The sequence below is a fragment of the Phyllobates terribilis genome, unplaced genomic scaffold (genome assembly GCF_046119375.1).
Source record: "Phyllobates terribilis strain yellow unplaced genomic scaffold, ASM4611937v1 Scaffold_4__5_contigs__length_816908805, whole genome shotgun sequence".
In the NCBI taxonomy this organism is placed as follows: Eukaryota; Metazoa; Chordata; class Amphibia; order Anura; family Dendrobatidae; genus Phyllobates; species Phyllobates terribilis.
In genome coordinates, this window is record NW_027362764.1 from 416,736,496 (window position 1) to 416,760,852 (window position 24,357).

Sequence of the window (24,357 nt, forward strand, 5' to 3'; positions counted from 1 at the left end):
GTGACAAACCGCACAACGCTGAAGAGTTGTGAGCATCTCTGAAAGAGCAGGCAGATCTGAGGCTGAGACCGCTGACCCTACAGCCAGGCATGTTTCTGTGTGACAATGGGCGGAACCTGGTGGCGGCTCTTAGGTGAGCTCACACATGTACCATGCCTAGCCCATGTGCTTAACCTCATGGTTCAGCGGTTTCTCAAAACCTATCCGGATCTGATGGATCTGCTTGTTAAAGTACGCTACCTGTGTGCCCATTTTAAAAAGTCAACTACAGCTTCAGCCGCCCTTGCCGTGCTTCAGCAGCGTTTGCAGCTTCCAGCTCACTGACTGATCTGTGATGTCCCCACGTATTGGAACTTTACATTGCAGATGTTGGGAAGGATTTGTGAGCAGAAGAGGGCAGTTGTTGACTACCAGCATCAACAAGGCCATCGGTATTCAGGTCAGAGTCCACACATAAGACCTCAGGAGTGGACATGGATGTCAGACATCTGTACCATCCTCCAAAACTTTGAGGACTCCACCAAGATGGTGAGCGGCAATAACACCATAATTAGCATCACCATCCTGCTTCTCTGTCTTCTGAAACGCTCTATGCTCACAATTAAAGAGGATGCATTGCAGGCGGAGCACGATGAGATGGAACAAGGAACCATACAGGGTGATTCCACACAGCCCAGCCTCATCTCATCCCAACGTGGAATGGGTGACAATGAGGAAGAGGAGGAGGAGGAAGAACAGGAGCTAGTTTCCTGCACTATAAACGGTACTACCTGCACAACTGTGATACCGTCTGTTCAGCCTGGATGGCCTGAGGACAGGGAGGAGGAGGATGAGGAGGAGAGCATGGTCAGTTGTCCTCTTGGTGAGGACTCGAAAGTCTTGCCTGTTAGCAGTCTGGCACACATGGCCGAGTTTATGTTACGCTGCCTTTCCCGTGACCCTCGCGTTGTCCAAATTTTGGGTGACAGTTATTACTGGTTGGTGACACTTCTAGACCCACTTTACAAGGAGAACTTTCTGTCTCTTATTCCCTTGCAGGTTAGGCCTAATGAAATGTTGCAGTACGAGAAGGCCCTTGTTGTGGAATTATTTAAAAAATTCCCATCTGAAAACGCTGGCTGCAGGGGTCACAGTTCGTTGGACAACCAAGGAGTACAGGAGAGTGAGACACAAATGCAATCCAGCAGAGGCAGGGGAACATTGTCAAAGTTCTGGGACAGTTTTCTCAGACCCTCCCAATCGCACAGGCCCTGAGGCGCAGGGTACTCTCCCAAGGAGGGAAAAGTTTCGGAAGATGGTGAGGAAGTACCTTGCCGACCGTACCAACATCCTCCATGATTCCTCTGTGCTTTATAATTATTGGGTATCCAAGTTGGACACGTGGCATTAACTAGCTCTCTATGTCTTAGAGGTCCTGGCCTGCCTTGCCGCTAGCGTTTTGTCAGAGCGGGCTTTTAGTGCCCCCGGTGGAATTATAATCGATAGACGCATCCGCCTGTCAACTGAAAATGATGACAGGCTGACTCTTATAGAAATGAACAAGGGCTGGATTGGGCCAGGCTTCTCAACACCACGAATGATAGCAGCATAACATAAACTGAAATACAGTGGTTTTTTTTGGGAGATCTAACTCTATTCCATGCACTTCTATCTTCACTCCCAGACATGGGTATATGCTTCCTGATTTTGTCTATTTGCTCTTGTCTTCCTCCTTCTTCTCATCCTCATCCTCCATATCCTCCTCCATTTCACCACCATCTACCATATCACCATATCTATGTCTCTTGCAAAGGGCATTGGAGTTCCTCCAAATTTTTGTCAGCCGTTGCATTCACTACATAAGCAAACACAATGGGAGACCCACTTCCTAATAATGGGAACATTGTTTTCAGGAGGCCCTCCGACCTCTATGTCTCTTGCAAGGGGCATTGGAGTGCCTTCAAATTTTTGACAGCCATTGCATTCACTGCATAGGCAAACAGTATGGGAGATCCACTTCCTAATAATGGGAACATTGTTTTCAGGAGGCCCTCCGACCACTACATCTCTTGCAAGGGGTATTGGAGTGCCTCCAAATTTTTGGCAGCCATTGCATTCATTGCATAGGCAAACAGTATTGGAGACCCACTTCCTAATAATGGGAACATTTTTTCAGAAGGCCCTCCAACTTCTACGTCTCTTACAAGGGGCATTGGAGTGCCTCCAAATTTTTGACAGCCGTTGGATTCACTGCATAGGCAAGCAGTATTGGAGACCCACTTCCTAATAATGGGAACATTGTTTTTAGGATGTCTTCCGACCTCTACATCTCTTGCAAGGAACACTGGAGTTACTCCACATTTTTGGCAGCCATTACATTCACTCCATAGGCAAACAATATGGGAGACTCACTCATTTTTAATGGGAGCATGTCATACTCGTTACTGTAGATCAACTCCATGTGTCTTTAAATTGTTAGTAGGGTTTTTCCTAAATTTTGTCAGCCATTGGACTCACTGCATACCCTATAACTGTATAGCAGACTGTCTCCTTTCTAATGGGAATATGTCGGTACTGTGGCCCTGTTCTATGCGTCTTTAAATTGTTAGTGTTTTTTTTTCCAAATTTTGGCAGCCCTTGCAGTCACAGCATGGGCATTACCACTATAGGAGTCCCACTCCTTTATAATGGGAATATTTTTTTTACTGAGACCCTCCTCTATGTCCCTTCAAAGGGGTATTGGGTTGTGTCCAAATTTTTGATAGCCCTTGAAGTCACTACATACCCAATAACAGTATAGGAGACACATTCTTTAATAATGGGAGCAACAAAGCATCGCCGACTGCTGTCCCTTTAAGAATAGTAAGACTGTAAAAATAGTGTTCGTGACTTTCAAAGTCCCTCCTTCATAAATGAAACAGGATGTGTCTGATGATGTTTCACACACCACATGGCCAGATAAGGTTGTAAAATGTTAAAATGACATTTCCTGGTGAATACATTTTTCACCGTTGAAAGCAATGCAAAAGTGCAAAAACCCATCAAAAACGCTACGTGCGAACATAGCCCAAGGAGGAGCATTTTTTTTTTGGTTATTTATTTTGCCTTATATAAAAGTCATTACCCTTGAAAGGCTGTTCCTTAACATATTTCCCAGGAAAATTCATTTTGATTTCTTTTTTGTATGTTTTATTGTGAGTCCGTAAAAGTGGGATAATATCCCTGACAACCTTGTTGACGGCAGTGACCTGGGAGTCAGAAAAGCTTCTAGGGGTCTTCCCCATGCTGTTCCCATGTCAGTTGAGCACTGTTCCCGTCAATTTGGGCAATTTTTAGGCCCTCTGCAGACCACCGGGGGGGCGCTCCCCCGGAAAAATGCTTGAGTTTCCCATAGACTTACATTGGGGTCGTTACTCGGACCGAGTACTTGAGCATTCCAATTTGTTCGACCCGAGCAACGAGCACTCGAGCATATTAGTTCTCGCTCATCACATCATGTATGCCATAGTATGCAGAATATTATATTTAGCATTCCTTTTGTACTTTGTAGTCACTTTTTGCATATTTATTATTGCACTTTATTGGCTATTTGCATATAGTGTTATACACTGCTCAAAAAAATAATGGGAACACTTAAACAACAGAATATAACTCCAAGTAAATCAAACTTCTGTGAAATCAAACTGTCCACTTAGGAAGCAACACTGATTGACAATCAATTTCATATGCTGTTGTGCAAATGGAATAGACAATTGATGGAAATTATTGGCGATTATCAAGACACCCTCAATAAAGGAGTGGTTCTGCAGGTGGGGACCGCAGACCACATTTCAGTACCAATGCTTTCTGGTTGATGTTTTGGTCACTTTTGAATGTTGGTTGTGCTTTCATACTCGTGGTATCATGAGACAGACTCTACAACCCACAGAAGTTGCTTAGGTAGTGCAGCTCATCCAGGATGGCACATCAATACGAGCTGTGGCTAGAAGGTTTGCTGTGTCTGTCAGCGTAGTGTCTAGAGGCTGGAGGCGCTACCAGGAGACAGGCCAGTACACCAGGAGACGTGGAGGTGGCCATAGGAGGGCAACAACCCAGCAGCAGGACCGCTACCTCCTCCTTTGTGCAAGGAGGAACAGGAGGAGCACTGCCAGAGCCCTGCAAAATGACCTCCAGCAGGCCACAAATGTGCATGTGTCTGCACAAACGGTTAGAAACCGACTCCATCAGGGTGGTATGAGGGCCCGACATCCACAGATGAGGGTTGTGCTCACAACCCAACACCGTGCAGGACGCTTGGCATTTGCCACAGAACACCAGGATTGGCAAAGTCGCCACTGGTGCCCTGTGCTCTTCACAGATGAAAGCAGGTTCACACTGAGTATATTTGACAGACATGACAGAGTCTGGAGACGCCGTGGAGAGCGATCTGCCTGCAACATCCTTCAGCATGACTGGTTTGGCAGTGGGTCAGTAATAGTGTGGGGTGGCATTTCTTTGGAGGGCCGCACAGCCCTCCATGTGCTCGCCAGAGGTAGCCTGACTGCCATTAGGTACCAAGATGAGATCCTCAGACCCCTTGTGAGACCATATGCTGGTGCGGTTGGCCCTGGGTTCCTCCGAATGCAGAACAATGCCAGACCTCATGTGGCTGGAGTGTGTCATCAGTTCCTGCAAGATGAAGGCATTGAAGCTATAGACTGGCCCGCCCGTTCCCCAGACTAGAATCCGATTGAGCACATCTAGGACATCATGTCTCGCTCCATCTTCCAACATCTCATTGCACCACAGACTGTCCAGGTCTGGGAGGAGGTCCCACAGGAGACCATCCGCAACCTCATCAGGAGCATGCCCAGGCGTCGAAGGGAGGTCATACAGACACGTGGAGGCCACACACAATACTGAGCCTCATTTTGACTTGTTTTAAGGACATTACATCAAAGTTGGATCAGCCTGTAGTGTGTTTTTTCCACTTTAATTTTGGGGGTGACTCCAAATCCAGGCCTCCATTGGTTAATAAATTTGATTTCCATTGATGATTTTTGTGTGATTTTGCTGTCAGCACATTCAACTTTGTACAGAACAAAGTATTCAATGAGAATATTTCATTCATTAAGATCTAGGATGTGTTATTGGAGTGTTCCCTTTATTTTTTTGAGCAGTGTGTATATTTATCATTGGATAAATGTAAACATAACCACTCATTTCTTTATTGATATTTATAAGTCCGCCTCCACGTACATGTTTTAAATGCTTTTATATGTTAATAATAAATTTATGTCTGAATTATTTATGTTATGTGTAGTCTTTCTTTATAGGTTTAATATACTGTCATGCTGCACAAGCTGATATTGTTAAAGGTGGCGGTCATTCCAGCAGGGCTCCTCCAGGTCAGGGGCCTCCAGTGACTGCACCCCTTTGCTCCCACTGGTAGCTATGCTACTGGGTTTTGGTTATAAACCGAAAAAAATGAAATGGAGTATAAGTTGGTATGCATGCAAAACAAGAGCATATTCACATTGGCCATTAAAATAACAAAACCTAAGACAGAAACAAAATGAACATATGCCCTGCTGTAAGTAAATATGTAAAAGCAATAGTGCATGCAAAAAATGGGTATTTAGTAAACACCGTTCATAATAAAAAGGCATAAAAGCCATCCCACCAGCATCAAGGTGTGCCCAAATTCGGGATGGTCCTAACCTCTAGAATTAAAATCTTACCCTGCATCATAGTGATGTCAATGTGAATAAGGGCTGAACAGGAGTGGGTGCCGAACATGGACACAAAGCAAATGGGAATCTATATAAATGTAATGTCCAGAAACCTGAAATTAATCAGAAAAAAAATGAACTGGAGAATAAGTTGGTCGCATGCTAAATAGGAGCATGTTCACATTGGCCATTAAACAGACAAAACCTAAGACAGAAACAAAATGAACATATGCCCTTCTGTAAGGTTTTAATACTAGAGGTTAGGACCATCCCGAATTTGGGCACACCTTGACGTTGATGGGATGGCTTTTATGCTTTTTATGTTCAAAAACAGTGTTTACTAAGTACCGTATTTATTTATATGCAGTTATGCTTTTACTTATTTACTTACAGCAGGGTATTTGTTCATGTTGTTTCTGTCTTAGGTTTTGTTGCTTTTGATTATGTTGTGCTCTTTTGGGCTAAAGTGGCCATAAAACACTATGGCTGTCAGAGGAATAATTATTTTTGGTCTTTCAATTCTGACTTCCACTTAAACATATTTTCAACAAACATAAGCCATACCAAATGTGTTTTATTTTTTGAATATTAAAGATATATATGTCTGCCAGGCAGTTTTTATACCTTTAGATATTATCTTTCATACCTAGAATATGACTGACTGTTTTGATCTTTTTTTTTACTTCATCGCAACACTATTGCAACACATTTGTAAAGTTTGCTTATAATGCATGTATGTGTGTATTTTCAACAGGAGTTAGTCGCTTTAGTGATGATATAAAGGAAATGATTGGAACGAGACCGGGATTGTACTGGAGACTTTGTTGGAAGTTTGTCAGCCCTTGTTTTCTCCTGGTAATTATTATATATCCAAAGTCACAAAATTATCTATCTATCTATCTATCTATCTATCTATCTATCTCACTAGATTTTTCATTTGTATTATATAGTTTAATTTTCCATAATTCAGACGATCTAGCTGACATTGACCTTTCTGCTGAAGAATTGCCTGCACTATTTATTAGACAATCCAATCACCGAGAACAGCAATGTGCTCTCAGGCCTCATATCAGTAGGCTCACTAGACAGATTGCTGCAATTTTTTAGCAATGCTACTAAGATGCTACTAAGAAAGCATCATGTCTCTTGGGCCTCTGTAATTTTTAGGACTTAGATTTTATTTGGAGCCACATGTTTGGCCCAATATCACCAGTGACAAAAAAAAAAGCCAAGCAAAGCCTAAAGTGTAAAGGGTTGCCAGTGCCACTTATCTCTAGCAATCGCTGCTGTTAACCACTTAGATAAAATTATTAATCTCTGAGAGTGATATTTAAATGCAACGCTTGCAGTGAGTTCTTTATAAAAAATAAAAAAAATAACAATTTGAATCATCCTTAATGGAAGAATAAAAACTTTACGGATCCCAGAGAATGGCGATCGAAATTTTTTTATATTTATTTTAAAAACTTTAGAATTATTTTTTACCATGTAATAAAAAAAATCTATGCAAGTTTGTTACTGCCTTAATTGTACTGTCCTGGTCATTTTTATCACACCATGAACACCATAAAAATTCTGGAAATGCATTTTCTTCACCATTTCTTCCCACTTGATTTTTTTCCCCAGTTTTCAGTACATCGTAGGGTGAAATTAATGCTGTCATTCCAAACTACAACTCACCCCTACAAAAAAGCAAGCCTCTAATGGCTATGTTGATAGAAAAATAAAAAAGTTATAAGTAATTAACCCCTTAAGGAGTTAATTACTTACCGTATTTTTCGGACTATAAGACGCACTTTTTTCCTCCAAAATTTTGGAGGAAAATGGGGGGTGCGTCTTATAGTCCGAATGTTGGGGCGTGTATATATATGTGGGGTGTGGGGGAAGTGGTAGCGGTGGAGGAGCGGGGCACAGGAGGCAGCAGCCGCCTAATGCAGCCTACACTGTCCCCGCTGCTAAAGAAAATGAATATTCATGCTCCTTAATAGCGGCACACAGTGTAGCCGAGCTGCGGCTCCTGCTGCTGCCGGGATCGCCTGTGCCCACTGTTAAAGGGCATGAATATTCAACCTCTCTCCACGCCCCTGGGCGTGGGGAGGGGGTGAATATTCATGCCCTTTAATAAGTGGGCACACGAGATAGCCAGCAGCAGCAGGAGCCGCAGCGCGGCTACACTATGTGCCGGCTATGAAGGAGAGTGAAGTCACAGCTCCTCGCGCACACAGCCCCGGCGTGGGGAGCAGTGACTTCCGGCAGCTGATCTCTCCTTGTGAGCCGCACATGGCAGTGACGCCATGCGCGGCTCACATGGAGAGATCAGTGCAGGCAGGCAGGATGCAGCGCTGGAGGAGAGAAGAAAGGTGAGTAGGAGTGTTTATTTTTTTTATGTGCAGCATGATGGGGATTAGGGGGACCATGCATACTAAGACAAGGGTGAGGGGGCTATACATTCCAGGGTAAGGATGAGGAGGCCATACATACCAGGATAAGGATTAGGGGTGCCATGCATACCAGGACAGGGATGAGGGGTACCATGCATACCAGGACAGGGATGAGGGGTGCCATGCATACCAGGACAGGGATGAGGGGTGCCATGCATACCAGGACAGGGATGAGGGGTGCCATGCATACCAGGACAGGGATGAGGGGTGCCATGCATACCAGGACAGGGATGAGGGGTGCCATGCATATCAAGATAGGGATGAGGGGTGCCATGCATACCAGGATAGGGATTGCTGTGCCATGCATACCAGGATGGGGATTGCTGTGTCATGCATACCAGGACAGGGATGAGGGGTGCCATGCATACCAGGACAGGGATGAGGGGTGCCATGCATACCAGGACAGAGATGAGGGGTGCCATGCATACCAGGACAGGGATGAGGGGTGCCATGCATACCAAGATAGGGAAGAGGGTTGCCATGCATACCAGGATGGGGATTGCTGTGCCATGCATACCAGGATGGGGATTGCTGTGCCATGCATACCAGGATGGGGATTGCTGTGCCATGCATACCAGGATAGGGATTAGGGGTGCCATGCATACCTGGATAGGGATTAGGGGTGCCATGCATACCAGGATAGGGATGAGGGGTGCCATGCATACCAGGACAGGGATGAGGGGTGCCATGCATACCAGGATAGGGATGAGGGGTGCCATGCATACTAGGATAAGGATGAGGGGTGCCATGCATACCAGGATGGAGGGGTTCCATGCATACCAGGATGGAGGGATGCCAGGGATACCAGGATGGGGATGGGGACCACGTATAAAAGGAAGGGGGGGGCATATATACCAGGAGGGGGATATTGTCAGAATTGGGGGACATTACCCCTATACCAGTGTCAGCAGAAGACCCCCTCCCCCTTAAAAGTGCATCATGACCACATTTTTTGCTTAAATTTTTTTTTTATTTTCCTCCTCTAAAACCTAGGTGTGTCTTATGGTCCGGTGCGTCTTATAGTCTGAAAAATACAGTACATCATAAAGATATGTCATTAGTATTTAAAATTTGGAGAGTGGTGTTCATTGAGCAAAATTTCAACTTGATTAGTATTATATATGCTGTGATCTACATTGTGCTATTATTGGGTTAAGATATTGTAAGCTGTACATGGCTGTCTCATATTTATTTCTCAGATATTTCACTTTTTTTATGCTATAAATATTTTTTGAATAGACGTTCTTTTTAAATTATACCACCTTTTATTAACACTCATTTTTGTAATTATCCTTGAAAATTTCTGCTTTGTTCTTCCAATACATAATAGTTTTTTTTGGACACATCATTATCTACAAAATTATTTACGTTTTTATTATTTTGAATGGGAAATAAATGCATAAATGTTCACATTTGTACTGTGACTGTGACCTTAAAACTAGTTTTATTCTGGTTATTTCAGTTACAAATGCAGCTAGTTATTGTTTGCATAAAGGAAAAAATGGGCAAGCAGATCTATACTTCTAAGTTTATTAAATATTTTATGTGCATTTTGCAATGTACAATAATCATTCGTTTTTATTCCAATATTTCTTTTTCAGCAGGGAATAAATAGAAAATAGTCTAATTTACCAAATATTTTAAATTCTCATTCGGCAGATTTCTCTAGAGAAATCTGTCAGTAAGGCTAGTGTCACCCAGTCTGTGTACACAGACCGTTCTCACATCGAAAGACCTGGCCTGACAGCTGGGTCTCGCAACGCGAGATAACTGCTTAATAGCAATATATGAAGCGGTCTGCCTGAGTCTTCCGATCTAAGCAAATTCTGTGTACATATACAGTACCTTATGAAACTGACTGAAGTCTAAAGTTATAGGGTCATAGGGTTGTATCATCTTCTAAACTGGGTAAAATTGCAAAGTGCTTGTAAGTCCAACTTTGCAATTTATTTGCTATTAAAAATCCTTTCTGTTCTCAAGAATTGAAGGATTTTTAATTTTATATTTGTTTTGCTTGATGCCTAATCTCCCACCTCCTCTGTAGTGGCCAGTCTCTTAGGCAAAGAGAACCTGTTCCAGCGGTGTTGGCACTCGCCCTCCCGGGCTCATGTGCAGTTGTTACATCATACGAGCCCTGCACCCAATCATCGCTGGCATTACTGTCCCCACTTCTGGACATATAACTAATCAAGAGGAAGTGAGCGGCCAGCCGCAGCTCCCATTGCCTCTTAATTACATATACGTATGAATGCAGGGACAGTAATGCCAGCGCTAATTGGATGCAGGGCTCACGTGTCTTAACAACCACACGTGAGCCGCAAGAATGCGAGTGCCAACACTGCTGAGGCAACGCAGGATGTGAGTATATGTTTTTTAAATTTTCACTGGGGCAAACATTCAGATCGACAAGGGGTTGTCCTAGTAGTGGACAACCCCTTTAAGTGTTTGGATCAAAGTAGGAAATTTATACAGATCTGCCAAAACATTGTTGCCTTTGTAAGTCAATTAAAACAGCTCAAGTTGTGGATTACATATCTATTTATTTTTCAATTTATTGTAATAGTAATGATAATTTGCTTTTTTTCCCAGTTTGTGGTTGTTGTCAGCATTGTCACCTATAGGTCTCCAAAATATGGAAACTATACATTTCCAGAATGGGCAAATGTGATTGGCTGGTTACTTGCGGTTTCATCTATGGCAATGGTACCAATTTATGCTATATATAAATTTTGTTCTCTTCCTGGATCATTTCGAGATGTAAGTAGTTATATATTGTTTGTGGATTACCTATGTATTGATTTCATGTGTATATAAATATATATTTATAAAATATATTTGTAGATATACTCTATATACAGTATGTGCTTCTATGCACTCACACACATACACGTACGCTCTAACAGAATTTGCAAAGATCAATAGTTAGTCATAATGCTAGTGATATGCAAATGATGAAAAAATGGAAACAACATTTTGAAGACATTTTGCTTTATTCAGTATTCAGTATGAGTGCCACACCCATGCCCTGAGTTGTTTTTTTTGTGATACCATTTGGGGGGTAGAAATGATTTTATCGCCTCTTTTTGCATTTTATTGCAATGTTGCGGAGGCCAAAAAAATATAATTCTGGTGTTTTGATTTATTTTTCCTTACATCGTTTACCAATCTGATTAATTTATTTTATATTTTGATAGATCTGACTTTTATAAATGCAGCGATACTAAATATGTTTTTTTTTATTTTTTTTTTAGAGTTTTATTTTTAATAAGGCAAAAGGGGGGGTGATATGAACTTTTGTTTTTTTATTCTTTTTTATATTTTTAAAAACTTTTTTTTCACTCTTTATTGGATTTAAGTCCCTTTGGGGACTTGAAGATGCGATCGTCTGATCGCATGTGATGTACATAGCAGAGCACTAGCACTGCTATATATAGCTGAAATCATGATCTGTTATGAACGCCAGCTAAACGCTGGCTTTCACAGTTGTATCGTAATGACACACATGGGGGTCTTCAGCAGACCCTCGGTTGTCATGACAACTCTTTGGCGCCTCACGATCACGTCACGGGCTGATGGGAGCATTGAACAAAGCGCTCCCCTGCCGATGCATGTTAAATGAGAGTGACTGCTGGATTTAACAGGTTAACAGTCATGGGCGGAGCTCCACTCCACCCATGGCTGTTGGAGGCACCTGATGGTTAATTTTATCATCATGCATGTGCGAGGAAAGATGTGGGCTTGGCTTGCAAGCCCACATCAAAAGCAAAGACACGACACGAAGTAAGTTTACGTCATATGTCGTGAAGGGGTTAAGCAGCTCCCTTTGCAATTGCCGACCAAGGATGTCCCAGATATGCTTAATGGTAGACAAGTCCAGAGATGCTGCAGACCATGGTAGCAAGTGCAACCTGGTGTTGTTGTATTGAAAACGGCTCCTGGGACACTTTAGAGAAATGGCCGTACCACTGGTTCTGTCACCAAATAAATGTAATGTTGAGCTGTTAGTGTACCTGGAATGAAGACTAGAGGCTTCCATTCAACGTGACAATGCACAACATAATCTTAGGACTAGGACCGGTATGATCTTTCCTCAGAAGGGTTCTTCATGGCATTGCCCATGTGGTCTCTGGATGAATTGTTGATTATTATTGTTTCCAAGACAAAAGTGGGACTCAGCGTTGAAGAGTACAGACCTCCATTCCAGCCTCTATTGCTGTCTTGCTCTGCACAGTGCTATGATGTGATGTGAATGTTAAGGGCTTTGTAAAGTAACTTTACACCAGTCCTACTCCCTAGATTATGACGTTGGTTGGCATAATTTACAGTAGTCAGACCCCTCTAGTTTTCATTCCACATTCAACTGCATTCAGTGCAACAGAAGGTTTCTCAGACAACCATTAAGCACCTCAATGATAGCATGCCACGCACAGTGTAGGAAAGACAAAGTGCAACACGAAGGGATGAGGGGAAGGGAGCCCATATACTATTGAAAGGGGGAAGTGTAGACCTCCTAGGCTGATCTACAATCACCCTGTCTACCACTACCGTCCCTATATTGGTTCTTCACCAATTGCCGCACAGGAACCTATCCCTGTATTTCCTTAGCGCTTGGTCCTAGATAGTGAAGGGGGGGTGAGTGCTAGTCGATCCCCACTGACAACTAAAGACAGCAAGGGGAAACAGACACGGGGGAAGTAGCTTAGCTTGAGTCGACTTCTGAGAGATGGCACACATGTCCTCTTAGCACCAGAGAGGAAGTAATAACTGCACCTGCTCCAAGTCTTCACAAGGGGTCATGTGAATATCACCGGTGCTTACCTATTGCAGACTGAAAGTATTTAAACACCCAGGCCAAGGTGTTAATTAGCAAGAGGAAGGTAGCCACTGGGTCCTATAGTGAGACAGATCTAAGAAGGTGTCTATAATGCCAAATGAACAGATCTCCTGCAAACAACTGCAGGGCGACTGTCTGTCACATCTGACACAACTGTGACAGTACCACCTCCTCTACGAGTGACCTCCAGACACTCAGGACCAGGTTTCTCAGGATAAGATGTGTGAAATGAACGAACCAACCTGGGAGTGTTCATCTCTGATGCTGAAACCCACATCCTCTCTTCTGGACCACAACCCTTCCAGTGCACCAAGTATTGTAGGGAACAACATTGGAGACGAGAATCTACAATCCTCGAAATCTGAAGCTCAAGATTACCATCAACCATTACTGGGGGAGGCTATAGAGTGAGGGTTCAAGAGGTTCCACATATTTCTTTAGTAAGGACCTGTGGAAAACATTGTGAACCTTAAGGGCCTGAGGAAGCTCAAGACGAAACGCTGCTGGGTTAATGACGGTGGTTATTTTATAGGGAACAATAAACCTAGGTCCCAGCTTCCAGGAAGGGACTTTCAACTTAATATTCCTGGTAGACAACCACATAAAGTCATTCACATTCAGGTCCAGACCTGGCAAGCATTTTTTGTCAGTCATACCTGTCTCCCATGATCTTTAAATTACTCAGGACCCCCAGCCACACTGAGGAGAGCGACGAAGCAAAACACCTGAGGTAAGTCTCCAAATTCTAATTGACACGCTCGGTCTGTCCATTCGACTGAGGGGGAAGGCAGAGGAAAAGGACAACTGCACCCCCAGTCAAGAACAGAATGCCTTCCAGAACTTGGAAACAAACTGGGTCTGACACCACATCGGAGGGAACTCCGTGAAGCTCCACGATCTCATTTATGAACATCTGAGCAAGTGTCTTGGCATTTGGAAGTGCAGGTAATGCGACAAAGTGAACCATTTTACTGAACCTATCTACAACCACCAAAACCACAATTTTGCCTGCAGAAGCCGGTAGGTCAGTAATAAAATCCATGGACAAATGTGTCCATGGTCTACTAGTGATAGGTAGCGGAATAAGAGTACCAGATGGACGGGCGCGCAAATACTACAAGTAGATACGTGTTCAATCACATCCCGATGCAACCCCGGCCACCAAAAACAATGAGAGAGGTCTGTGGTTCCCTTATCACCTGTATGATCAGCAAGCACAGAGTTATGATGTATTTTAATTACTTTGCAGCACAGATTGGATGGTGCAAATAACTTTCCTGAAGGGCAGGAGGCAGGGGCGTCCCCCTGAGCCTCCAACACCTCACCCTCCAGTTCATGATATAACGCTAAAATGACTACCCCCTTCGGTAGTATTGGGGCAGGGTTCTCTTTGTTATGTTCTGCTACCAAAGCTAAGGAAAGAGAGGAGATCTGTCCCTACTATAGGACTCAGCTGAATCCCTACGATGTAACAGGGAACCTGATCCTGCGATCAGACCTGCTAAAGTCCTAATCTAGTCTGGACGGAGACCTATAGATGTGGGGAGGGAATCCCTACAAGTACTAAGGACTGGGAGGAATATGGGACACCTCCTAACAGAAATAGTAGCAGACAGACGAACAAACAAAATAGATAGAACATAGAGGTCCGTAGACCAAGCAAACTAACAGAGTTAGATACAGAGCACAGGCTAGCTAGAAAGTAGATATACAATGAAGTCCAGCAAAGCCAGAAGGGCGGAGCAGGATTAAATAGGCCAACAAGGTCATGTGACCAGCAAAGGAAAAAAAACCTAACAGCAAGGTTCTAACAGTACCCCCCCTTCTAAGAGGATCCTCCGGATCCCCTAGGACCAGGCTTATCAGGAAATCTCCTGTGAAACGCTCTGATAAGTCTGGACACGGAAACATCATCTGACCTCACCCAAGAGTTATCCTCGGGTCCGAAACCTTTCCAGGCCACAAGATACTGCAAACTACCTCTATACCGTCTAGAGTCAAGGATGCGAGAAATTTCATATTCCCCGTCCTCCACCACCGGAGGAACAGAGGCAGAGGCGTTACCATCCGACACAACAGCTTTTTTTAACAGAGAGACATGAAAGACCGGATTAATTCTCCAGGAGGTAGGAACCTCCAACCTAACAGCAGATTGGTTGACAACCTGAAGCACCTTAAAGGGCCCTACAAACTTGGGACCCAATTTCTTAGAAGGAATCCTCAACCGCAGATTCCTAGAGGACAACCAAACCATGTCACCAACAGCGAACAAAACCTCCTGTCGTTTCCTATCAAAGTAGTCTTTAGATTTTCTGTTGGCCTCCTGAAGATTACCACGCACATCCGTCCAAACTCTTTCCAAATCACCGGAAAAATTCTCCTCCTCAGGCACGGCAGATCCCAACTTGGAGAACGACCCAAACGACGGATGTCTCCCAGAACAACAAAAAAAAGGCGAACAACCAGCAGAAGAAGATGTATGATTGTTCAGAGCAAATTCGGCAAGTGGCAGAAACTCAGACCACCCCTCTTGATTGTCTGCCACAAAACAACGCAAGAACTGCTCAACATCCTGGTTTTATCTTTCTGTCTGGCCATTAGATTCAGGATGATATCCGGACGAAAACGACAAATGAATTCCCAACCTGTCACAAAAGGCACGCCAAAAACGAGCCACGAACTGAGGACCCCTATCAGAAACAATGTCAGTAGGAACGCCATGAAGTCTGACAATTTCCTTGACAAAGGCCTTAGCGAGAGTTTTAGCGCAGGGCAGTTTGACGAAGGGAACCAAGTGACACATCTTGCTAAAACGGTCCACGACCACCCAGATGACAGTAAAACCCTCAGAGGGGGGAAGGTCAGTTATAAAGTCCATAGCCAAATGTGTCCAAGGAGCACTGGGGACCTCCAAAGGACAAAGCAACCCCGCAGCAGGAGTATGTGAGGACTTAGATCTAGCACATATAGTACATTGGCGCACCCACTTAATGACTTCCTTCTGCCATCCAGGCCACCAAAAACTGCGACCCACCAGTCTCTTGGTCTCAGAGATTCCGGGATGACCTGCCAACCGAGATTCGTGACACTCAACAAACAAATCTCTCCTTAAGGTCCCAGGCACAAACAACCTCCCATGAGGAGTGTTAGATGGGGCATTCTCCTGAGCTTTAAGAATCTCATCTTCCAAAACGGAGTCTAAAGCAGCTATCACAACACCTTCTTGTAAAATGTTTTCCTCTTTCTCAGCACCGACTATGGGAGAAAAACTGCGAGACAAGGCATCCGTCTTAACATTCTTAGTACCAGGGATGTAAGTAACGGAGAAATTAAACCGCGAGAAAAACAGTGCCCACCTAGCCTGACGGGCATTCAGGCGCTTGGCAGCATCAAGATATATCAGATTTTTATGATCCGTAAGAACCTGAACGGGAAATTCCGCACCTTCCAAGAAGTGGCGCCAGTGTTCAAATGCGAGTTTAATAGCCAATAATTCCCGATTACCAATATCGTAATTCAGTTCAGTCTCCGAAAATTTTTTTGAAAAAAAGGCACAGGGATGTAATCCATCCCCGTTATCCTGAGACAATACTGCGCCAACCCCCACAGAGGAAGCATCAACCTCAACCAAAAACGGCCTAGTAACATCAGGCTGCATAAGGATGGGAGCAGAGGTGAACCTCTCCTTGAGATACACAAAAGCTTCAATGGCCTCAGAAGACCACTGAACCGCATCAGCACCTTTCCTGGTGAGATCAGTCAGAGGTTTGACAATACTAGAAACATTTTTTATGAATTTTCTGTAGTAATTGGCGAAACCCAAAAACCTCTGTATCGATTTCAAACCAATAGGCCTAGGCCATTCCTGCACAGCCTGAACCTTAACCGGATCCATCTCAAAACCTTTGCTGGAGATAATGTAGCCCAAAAAACTAATTCTCTGTACAGCGAACTCACATTTCTCCAGCTTAGCAAAAAGCGAATTGTCCATTAATAACTGTAATACCTCACGCACGCTCCGCCAATGAGACTCCAGATCTGGCGAATAAATCAAAATGTCATCCAAATACACAACCACATTTTTACCGATCAAAGGTCTAAGGATGTCATTAATCAGATTCTGAAAAAATGCAGGAGCATTAGTAAGACCAAAAGGCATAACCAGATTCTCAAAATGACCCACAGGAGTGTTAAAAGCAGTCTTCCATTCGTCACCCTCCTTCATGCGCAACAGATTGTATGCCCCCTTAAGGTCAATTTTAGAGAACCACTTGGCCCCCAATAACTGGTTAAATAGATCAGGAATCAATGTCAGTGGGTAAGGATTGCGTACCGTAATTTTGTTAATCTCACGAAAATCCAGACAAGGACGTAAACCGCCGTCCTTTTTTTTTACAAAAAAAATCCAACCGCCACAGGAGACTTAGAGGGCCTAATGTGACCGGCAGCCAAACTTGTCTGTATGTATTCCTCCAAAGCCTTCCTCTCAGGAATAGTAAGGTTAAATAAACGACTTTTAGGAAGAGTCGCTCCAGGGACAAATTCAATAGAACAATCATAGTCTCTATGGGGAGGCAAAACCTGCGATTCCTTCTCAGAAAAAACTCTCCAAAAATCCTGAATAGGAACAGGCAATTCTCCCCTATCCAAAGCTGCAATACGCCCGTTACAACACTTGTCATAACATTTATGGCTCCAGGATTTAATTTCACTGGTAGACCAATCCAGTACAGGATTGTGACATTTTAACCAGGGCAAACCCAATATTACTGGAGAAGGCAAGTTATTCAACACTACCAAATCCAATTTCTCATGGTGAACACCATTAATAGTGAGAGGAAATTCACTGACCTTGAGAGTAATATTCTTCAAAGGGGAGCCATCCACAGAAACCACAGCAATGGGGGATGATAAAGGTTCAGGTTTTAAATTGAGTTTTTCCACGAATCCCCCATCAATTACATTCAGTGTAGACCCGCAATCAACAAACACCCGAAATTCCATTAATTTTTCCTGAGCAATCGTGGAAGCAGCTAAAAATATACCCTTGGAATTTAAACAGGCAATACGGGCGTGACTGACCATTTTTTTTTCTTTCTTCATACGAAGCTCACAGCCTTTAATCAAATGACCAGATTTTCCGCAATAGAAACACAAGCCTTCCGAAAAACGACGGTCTTTTTCTTGAGAGCGAGGTGCCACCGATCCAATCTCCATCGGTTCACCACTGTTAGTACACACATTATCATAACCAGAAACTGACATAGCAGAGGATTTGCTCTCATTAACCCTAGCACGCAGTCTTCTATCCACCCGTATAGCTAATTGCATAGCCTGTTGCAAATCCTCAGGTGTAGGATAAGCAATTAGCAGGTCTTTAACCCTTTCACTGAGCCCAGCAAGAAATAGACTTTTCAGAGCAGAATCGTTCCACCCTGTTTGAGTGGACCAACGACGAAAATGAGTACAATATTTTTCGACATTACCTGATCCTTGTTTTAAACGTCTCAACTCAGTCTCAGCTGATGCCACACGGTCAGGATCATCATATAATAGTCCTAAAGCAGAAAAAAAACTATCCACTGATCTGAAGCATGTATCACTAGGTTGCAAAGAAAAGGCCCACTCCTGAGGCTCTTTGCGCAAAAGTGACATTATGAACCCTACGCGCTGGGATTCATCCCCAGAGGACTTGGGTCTCAAACGAAAATACAATAAGCAAGCATTTTTAAATGAAAAAAATTCTCGATGTTCACCAAAAAATAAATCCGGCAAACATACCTTAGGCTCCAAGAAATATGCTCCAGGACAGTTACTCACGTGCTGACGGAGCTCGGCCACTTCCAGAGAGAGTCCCTGCAGGTGTTTAGCCAAATCCTGAACCGACACCATGATGGAACAAAAAAAAAAAAATCTTTCCTTAGAGAATTTGCAGGCTGGACTTACTGTTATGTTCTGCTACCAAAGCTAAGGAAAGAGAGGAGATCTGTCCCTACCATAGGACTCAGCTGAATCCCTACGATGTAACAGGGAACCTGATCCTGCGATCAGACCTGCTAAAGTCCTAATCTAGTCTGGACGGAGACCTATAGATGTGGGGAGGGAATCCCTACAAGTACTAAGGACTGGGAGGAATATGGGACACCTCCTAACAGAAATAGTAGCAGACAGACGAACAAACAAAATAGATAGAACATAGAGGTCCGTAGACCAAGCAAACTAACAGAGTTAGATACAGAGCACAGGCTAGCTAGAAAGTAGATATACAATGAAGTCCAGCAAAGCCAGAAGGGCGGAGCAGGATTAAATAGGCCAACAAGGTCATGTGACCAGCAAAGGAAAAAAAACCTAACAGCAAGGTTCTAACACTCTTGGTCACCACCACCACGGAAGCTCCGGAACAAAGCATCAGCCTTTACATTTTTGCCCCCTGGACGGAAAGTCACAGCAAAATTGAACCTAGTAAAAAACAGGGACCATCCGGGTTGCCTAGGGTTGAGACGTTTAGCTGACTGTAGATATGACAGGTTCTTATGGTCAGTAATAACAGTAATAGGATGGACAGCCCCCTCCAACCAATGTCGCCATTCTTTGAATGCCAATTTCATCGCCAAAAGTTCCCTATTACCCACGTCATAATTTCTCTCAGCCGAAGACAATTTTTTAGAAAAGAAGGCGCATGGACGCCATTTACCAGGGGACGGACCATGAAACAACACAGCACCAACCCTCCACATCCGACGCATAAACTTCCACAATAAAGGGTTGAGAAACATCGGATTGACTGAGTATAGGTGTAGTGGCAAAATAATTCTTTAGGCAAGAAAAAGCCTTGAGGGAGGCATCCGACCATTTGGAAAAATCAGACCCCTTCTTAGTCATGTCAGTAAGGGGTTTCACAATTACTGAGTGATTTTGGATGAATTTCCGGTAAAAATTAGTAAAACCCAGAAAACATTTTAGAGCCTTCAGGTTCTATGACGGTCCCAATCAAGGACTGCATGGATATTCTCTGGATCCATCCTAAAACCCGAAGATGAAAACAAGTACCCCAAAAACTGCACCTCCTGGACGACGAAAACACATTTTTCCAGTTTGGCATAAAGTTTGTTATCCCTTAATATCTGGAGCACCTGTTTAACATGCCCCCAATGTGTCTCAAAATCAGGTGAGTAAACCAAAATGTTGTCCAGATAGACCACCACAAACCTCCCCAGCAAATGATGGAAAATATAATTTATGAAATGCTGGAATACCGCAGGTGCATTGGTCAAACCAAAAGGCATAGCCAGACTCTTGAAATGCCCTTCAGGGGTATTTAACGCTGTTTTGCATTCGTTCCCTTCTCTGATTCTAACCAGATTGTAGGCTCCCCTTAAATCCAACTTGGAGAATACCTTAGCTCCTACAACCTGGCTGAACAAATCAGGAATCAGAAGAAGAGGGTATGGATCTCGAATGGTAATTTTATTTAATTCCCGGAAATCTAAACAGGGACATAGGCCGCCATTTTTTTTATTCACGAAGAAGAACCCTGCCACCACAGGCAAAGATAAGGGCCTAATGTGTCTCTTCGCCAGACTTTCTACAATGAAATCCTTCGTGGTTTGTTTCTCAGGGCCAGAAAGATTATATAGTCTGGACTTTGGTAGTTTAGCTCCAGGGGTCAGGTTAATAGGACAGTCATATGCACGATGAGGAGGCAAATCCTGACACCCCCTCTCAGAAAACACTTCCTCAAAACCAGTGGGAAAAGCAGGTAATATTTCTGTAGAGACAATAGCAAGGGAAATATCTAAACACTTCTCATGGCAGTAATCTCCCCATTCAATAATCTCCCTGGCTTGCCAATCCACCAACAGATTATGTTTCACAAGCCAGGGGAGACCCAAAACAATTGGGGTGGGAAGACTGTCCAGGACATAGCAAAGGATTATTTCACAATGAACCAACCCCACCCTCAGTTTTACATTACGTACAATCTGAATAAATGCTTTCTGTGCAAATAGCGCCAAGTCGATGACGAAGATGGAAGTAGGTTTAGCTAAAGTATAGCAAGCAAGACCATGAGTTTTCACAAACTCAGCATCAACCAGCTCCACTGTCAACAAACACAGAAATTTTCTCGGTTTTGCTCTCTAGAACCACCTCTGCTGTCAGGACAAACCGGGAACTGCAGGTTGGCAACAAATGCACCCCTTGCTTATCCAACTCCAGACTACCAAAAGTTAATCGAGTCTCCTTTTGTTTAGGAATTGAAGGAGAGGTCCCAATAAAATGTCCCTTTTTCCCACAAAAATAACATACGCCTTTTTTCTTGCAAATTTCCAGGGAAACGTATGATGTAAAGGCACCCCGTAACTGCATGGGTTCCTCCACCTCCCCCAGTACTGGTTCACCACCAGCCCGCTCCCCCGGCAGAGGTAGATAACCCCGACTAGAATACGCTGGAGAAGGTGCCTATCAAGACGTATGGCCAATGACATGGCAGCCTCCAAGGACTAAGGGGTTTCATATACTGCCAAGGCATCTTTCAACCTTCCAAAAAGACCCTCAAAAAATTGTCTTCTAAGGGCTGAGTCATTCCATTTAGAATCCGTTGCTCATCTACGGAATTCAGAACTGTACGTCTCCACTGACCGATTCCCCTGCTGAAGGCGACGTAGCCTAGACTCAGCCAAGGCGACTTGGTCAGGGTCATCATAGATGAGAGCCAGAGTCCCGAAAAACCCCTCTACACACTGGAGACAAAACGAATTTTGCTGATATACAATCACCCTCTCTACCCCTTGGTTCCTCACCAATCGCCGCAAAGGAACTTATCCTTGCATTTCCTTAGTGCTTGGCCCTAGATAGGGAAGGGGGGTGAGCTCTAGTCGATCCTCACTGAAAACTAAAGACAGCAAGGGGAGACAGACAGGGGGGAAGTAGCTTAGCTTGAGTCGACTTCAGAGAGAGGGCACACATGTCCTCTTAGCACCAAAGAGGAAGTAACAACTGCACTTGCTCCAAGCCTTCACAAGGGGTCATGTGAATATCACCGGCACCTCGCTATTGCAGACTGAAAGTATTTAAATATCCAGGCCAAGGTGTTAATTAGCAAGAGGAAGGTAGCCGCTGGGTCCTATAGTGAAACAGATCTATGAAGGTGTCTGTAATGCCAAACGAAGAGATCTCCTGCAACCAAATGCAGGGGGACTGTCTGTCACATCTGATACACCCATGACACAGGGTGTGCAAGTGTATATATTTTTGCACTCAACACTCATACTTGATACCGATTAAATTGAGAAGTTTTGAAAAAAAATAGTATTTTTTTCTCATTTGCTTATCATTAACATGTTTATCCATCCTGTAATTTTCAGAATTCTATAACTTTTCCTTCTTGGTGTTGCAATTTTAATGTTAATGTTGAGGAGTGTGTCTATGTGTGTGTATATATTTATATGCATACATTATATAGATACAGTATATTTATTAGCAACTCTTTCTTAAAGAGCTCCTTCATGAAGACTTATATGAGAGTACTTGGATCGCAGGGAATGTTATTAAGTTCAGAGCTAATAGCAGTTCTCTACTATAATTTGTGGAAAGAAAACTTGATTAAGTGTTTAATTTCGCTGCAGCACTAACACTGTGAAAATGAAGCAATACACAAGCCTAATTGCGTCAATGGTCTATCATTGTAACACATAGGCATACTGAACAGGGGCAGACATACTATTGCTTCAACCAGTGCAGCTGCACAGGGGCCAAAGAGATAAGGAGGGCACTACCAATTCCAATGCAGGTGGCATTGTGTATTAGGTTGAGCTGTTGAACTGCCCATATATTGTCCTTACTAGGGCCCTCTTCTGTCTGAGTTCACTCCGGATGCTGAATCACACATAGATGAACTTTATAGCCCTCCCAACTTTATCTCACAGATCTATGAGTGACCCTCATTCATTATAAGTCTGTTATCATCTATTGCTATCTATTATTTCCTAATAACTAGACGAATCAATTAATTTAATGTAAATAATTTGACAAATTTATAGGAATTTACTGAACCTGGTGAATTAGAACTATATGCGTTTCTTTATGTGTGAGTCACCTAAAAGGTCCACCTCCATTTTACAACCTGCAGAAGATTGCACTAATCAGAGAAGGATCACTTGACCTCACTCAGATTTGGCCAGGCTTCTCCATAATGCCTTGCAGTCATCACATCATGTAGTGATGTGATCAAACCAGACATGTCACTTGAAGAAAGGATCACCAAGCTACAGCTTGCCTATTTTGGCACATCATACGTAGAGGGTAACCACTGGAGAAGACATCATGGTTGGAAGAATAGAAGGAACAAGGAAAAGAGGAACACCAGCAATCTGATGACTTGATGCAATCAAAAACGGCAGAGAACACCCTGGTGGACCTATCTAGGCTTGCACAAGATCAATCTTCCTACAGAGTGTTCATCCATCAAGTCACCATGGCTCGATATTGAGCTGAAGGCTGTTAATAATAATAATAATAATAAAAAAAATAATGATAATAATAGCGATGGACAATCATTGTCTGTATTAAAGCAGCTGCAGAAAATGCAGTAGTCATTTTATTGTGAATCTGGATAGTGAAGGGATGTCACAACTCACAGCTTAGCTGTAGAGATAGGAAGAGAAATTCTTAAAAACAAATTGTATTAATGCATGGCAGTAAGGAATATCAATGTGTAAGGATAAGTGAATAATAAAGATTTAACTGATAGGGAGAGAGATAGAGGAGCAGATCAAGGCTATAGGGTGGAGCCAGAATGAGTGTCACAAACAGTAGACATTTTTTACACACCTGCTAGCCTAATTTTAGGGATGAGTACATCACACCAATACTTTGGCTGATTGCCACAGTTGTTTTTTTGGCATACACCTTGTATTTCTCACTCCTTTTCTGGACGTGGGTAATTATTAAAAAAAATACAAAAAAAAAATATTATCATTTAGATCTATTACAGTCAGTTCACTAAGTGTGCGTGTCAGAAATAGTACAGATTTTTTGTACACCTGTTTTGTTAGTCTACTTTGAAGTAAGTTCAGGTCACATCAATGCTGTGGCCCATTGCCCTTGTTATTTTCTGGGAAAGAACCAAGCATTTCTTGGACTATGTGGTGCATAACTCATCTCAGACACAGCAGGAAGATGTTATCTGATGCCACCATCAGTTTGAGTCAATGTTCGGCAGATTCTTCCTCTGACCCATAGTCCCATATGTCACAACAGTTTGGATGCTAAAATATTTTATGACAACTTTTTCCAAGTGATATGGTGGTAGTGAACAGTTGATGTTTGGACGAGGATGAAATGAAGGCACAGTAGGTGGAATGGTTGAAGAAAAGTGCCACAGGCAGCCATG

The 24,357-nt window shown here is 43.2% G+C and overlaps 1 protein-coding gene across 1 annotated transcript in view; it reads left to right on the plus strand.

The window, feature by feature from the left end:
• The window catches only part of SLC6A3 (solute carrier family 6 member 3), a 312,104-nt gene that overhangs the window by 265,447 nt on the left and 22,300 nt on the right, over window positions 1-24,357 (plus strand). The window contains exons 12-13 of the mRNA XM_073678618.1: window positions 6,445-6,545; window positions 10,721-10,888. Of these exons, the coding sequence (XP_073534719.1) occupies window positions 6,445-6,545; window positions 10,721-10,888 (269 nt within the window). The remainder of the gene's footprint in view (window positions 1-6,444; window positions 6,546-10,720; window positions 10,889-24,357) is intronic.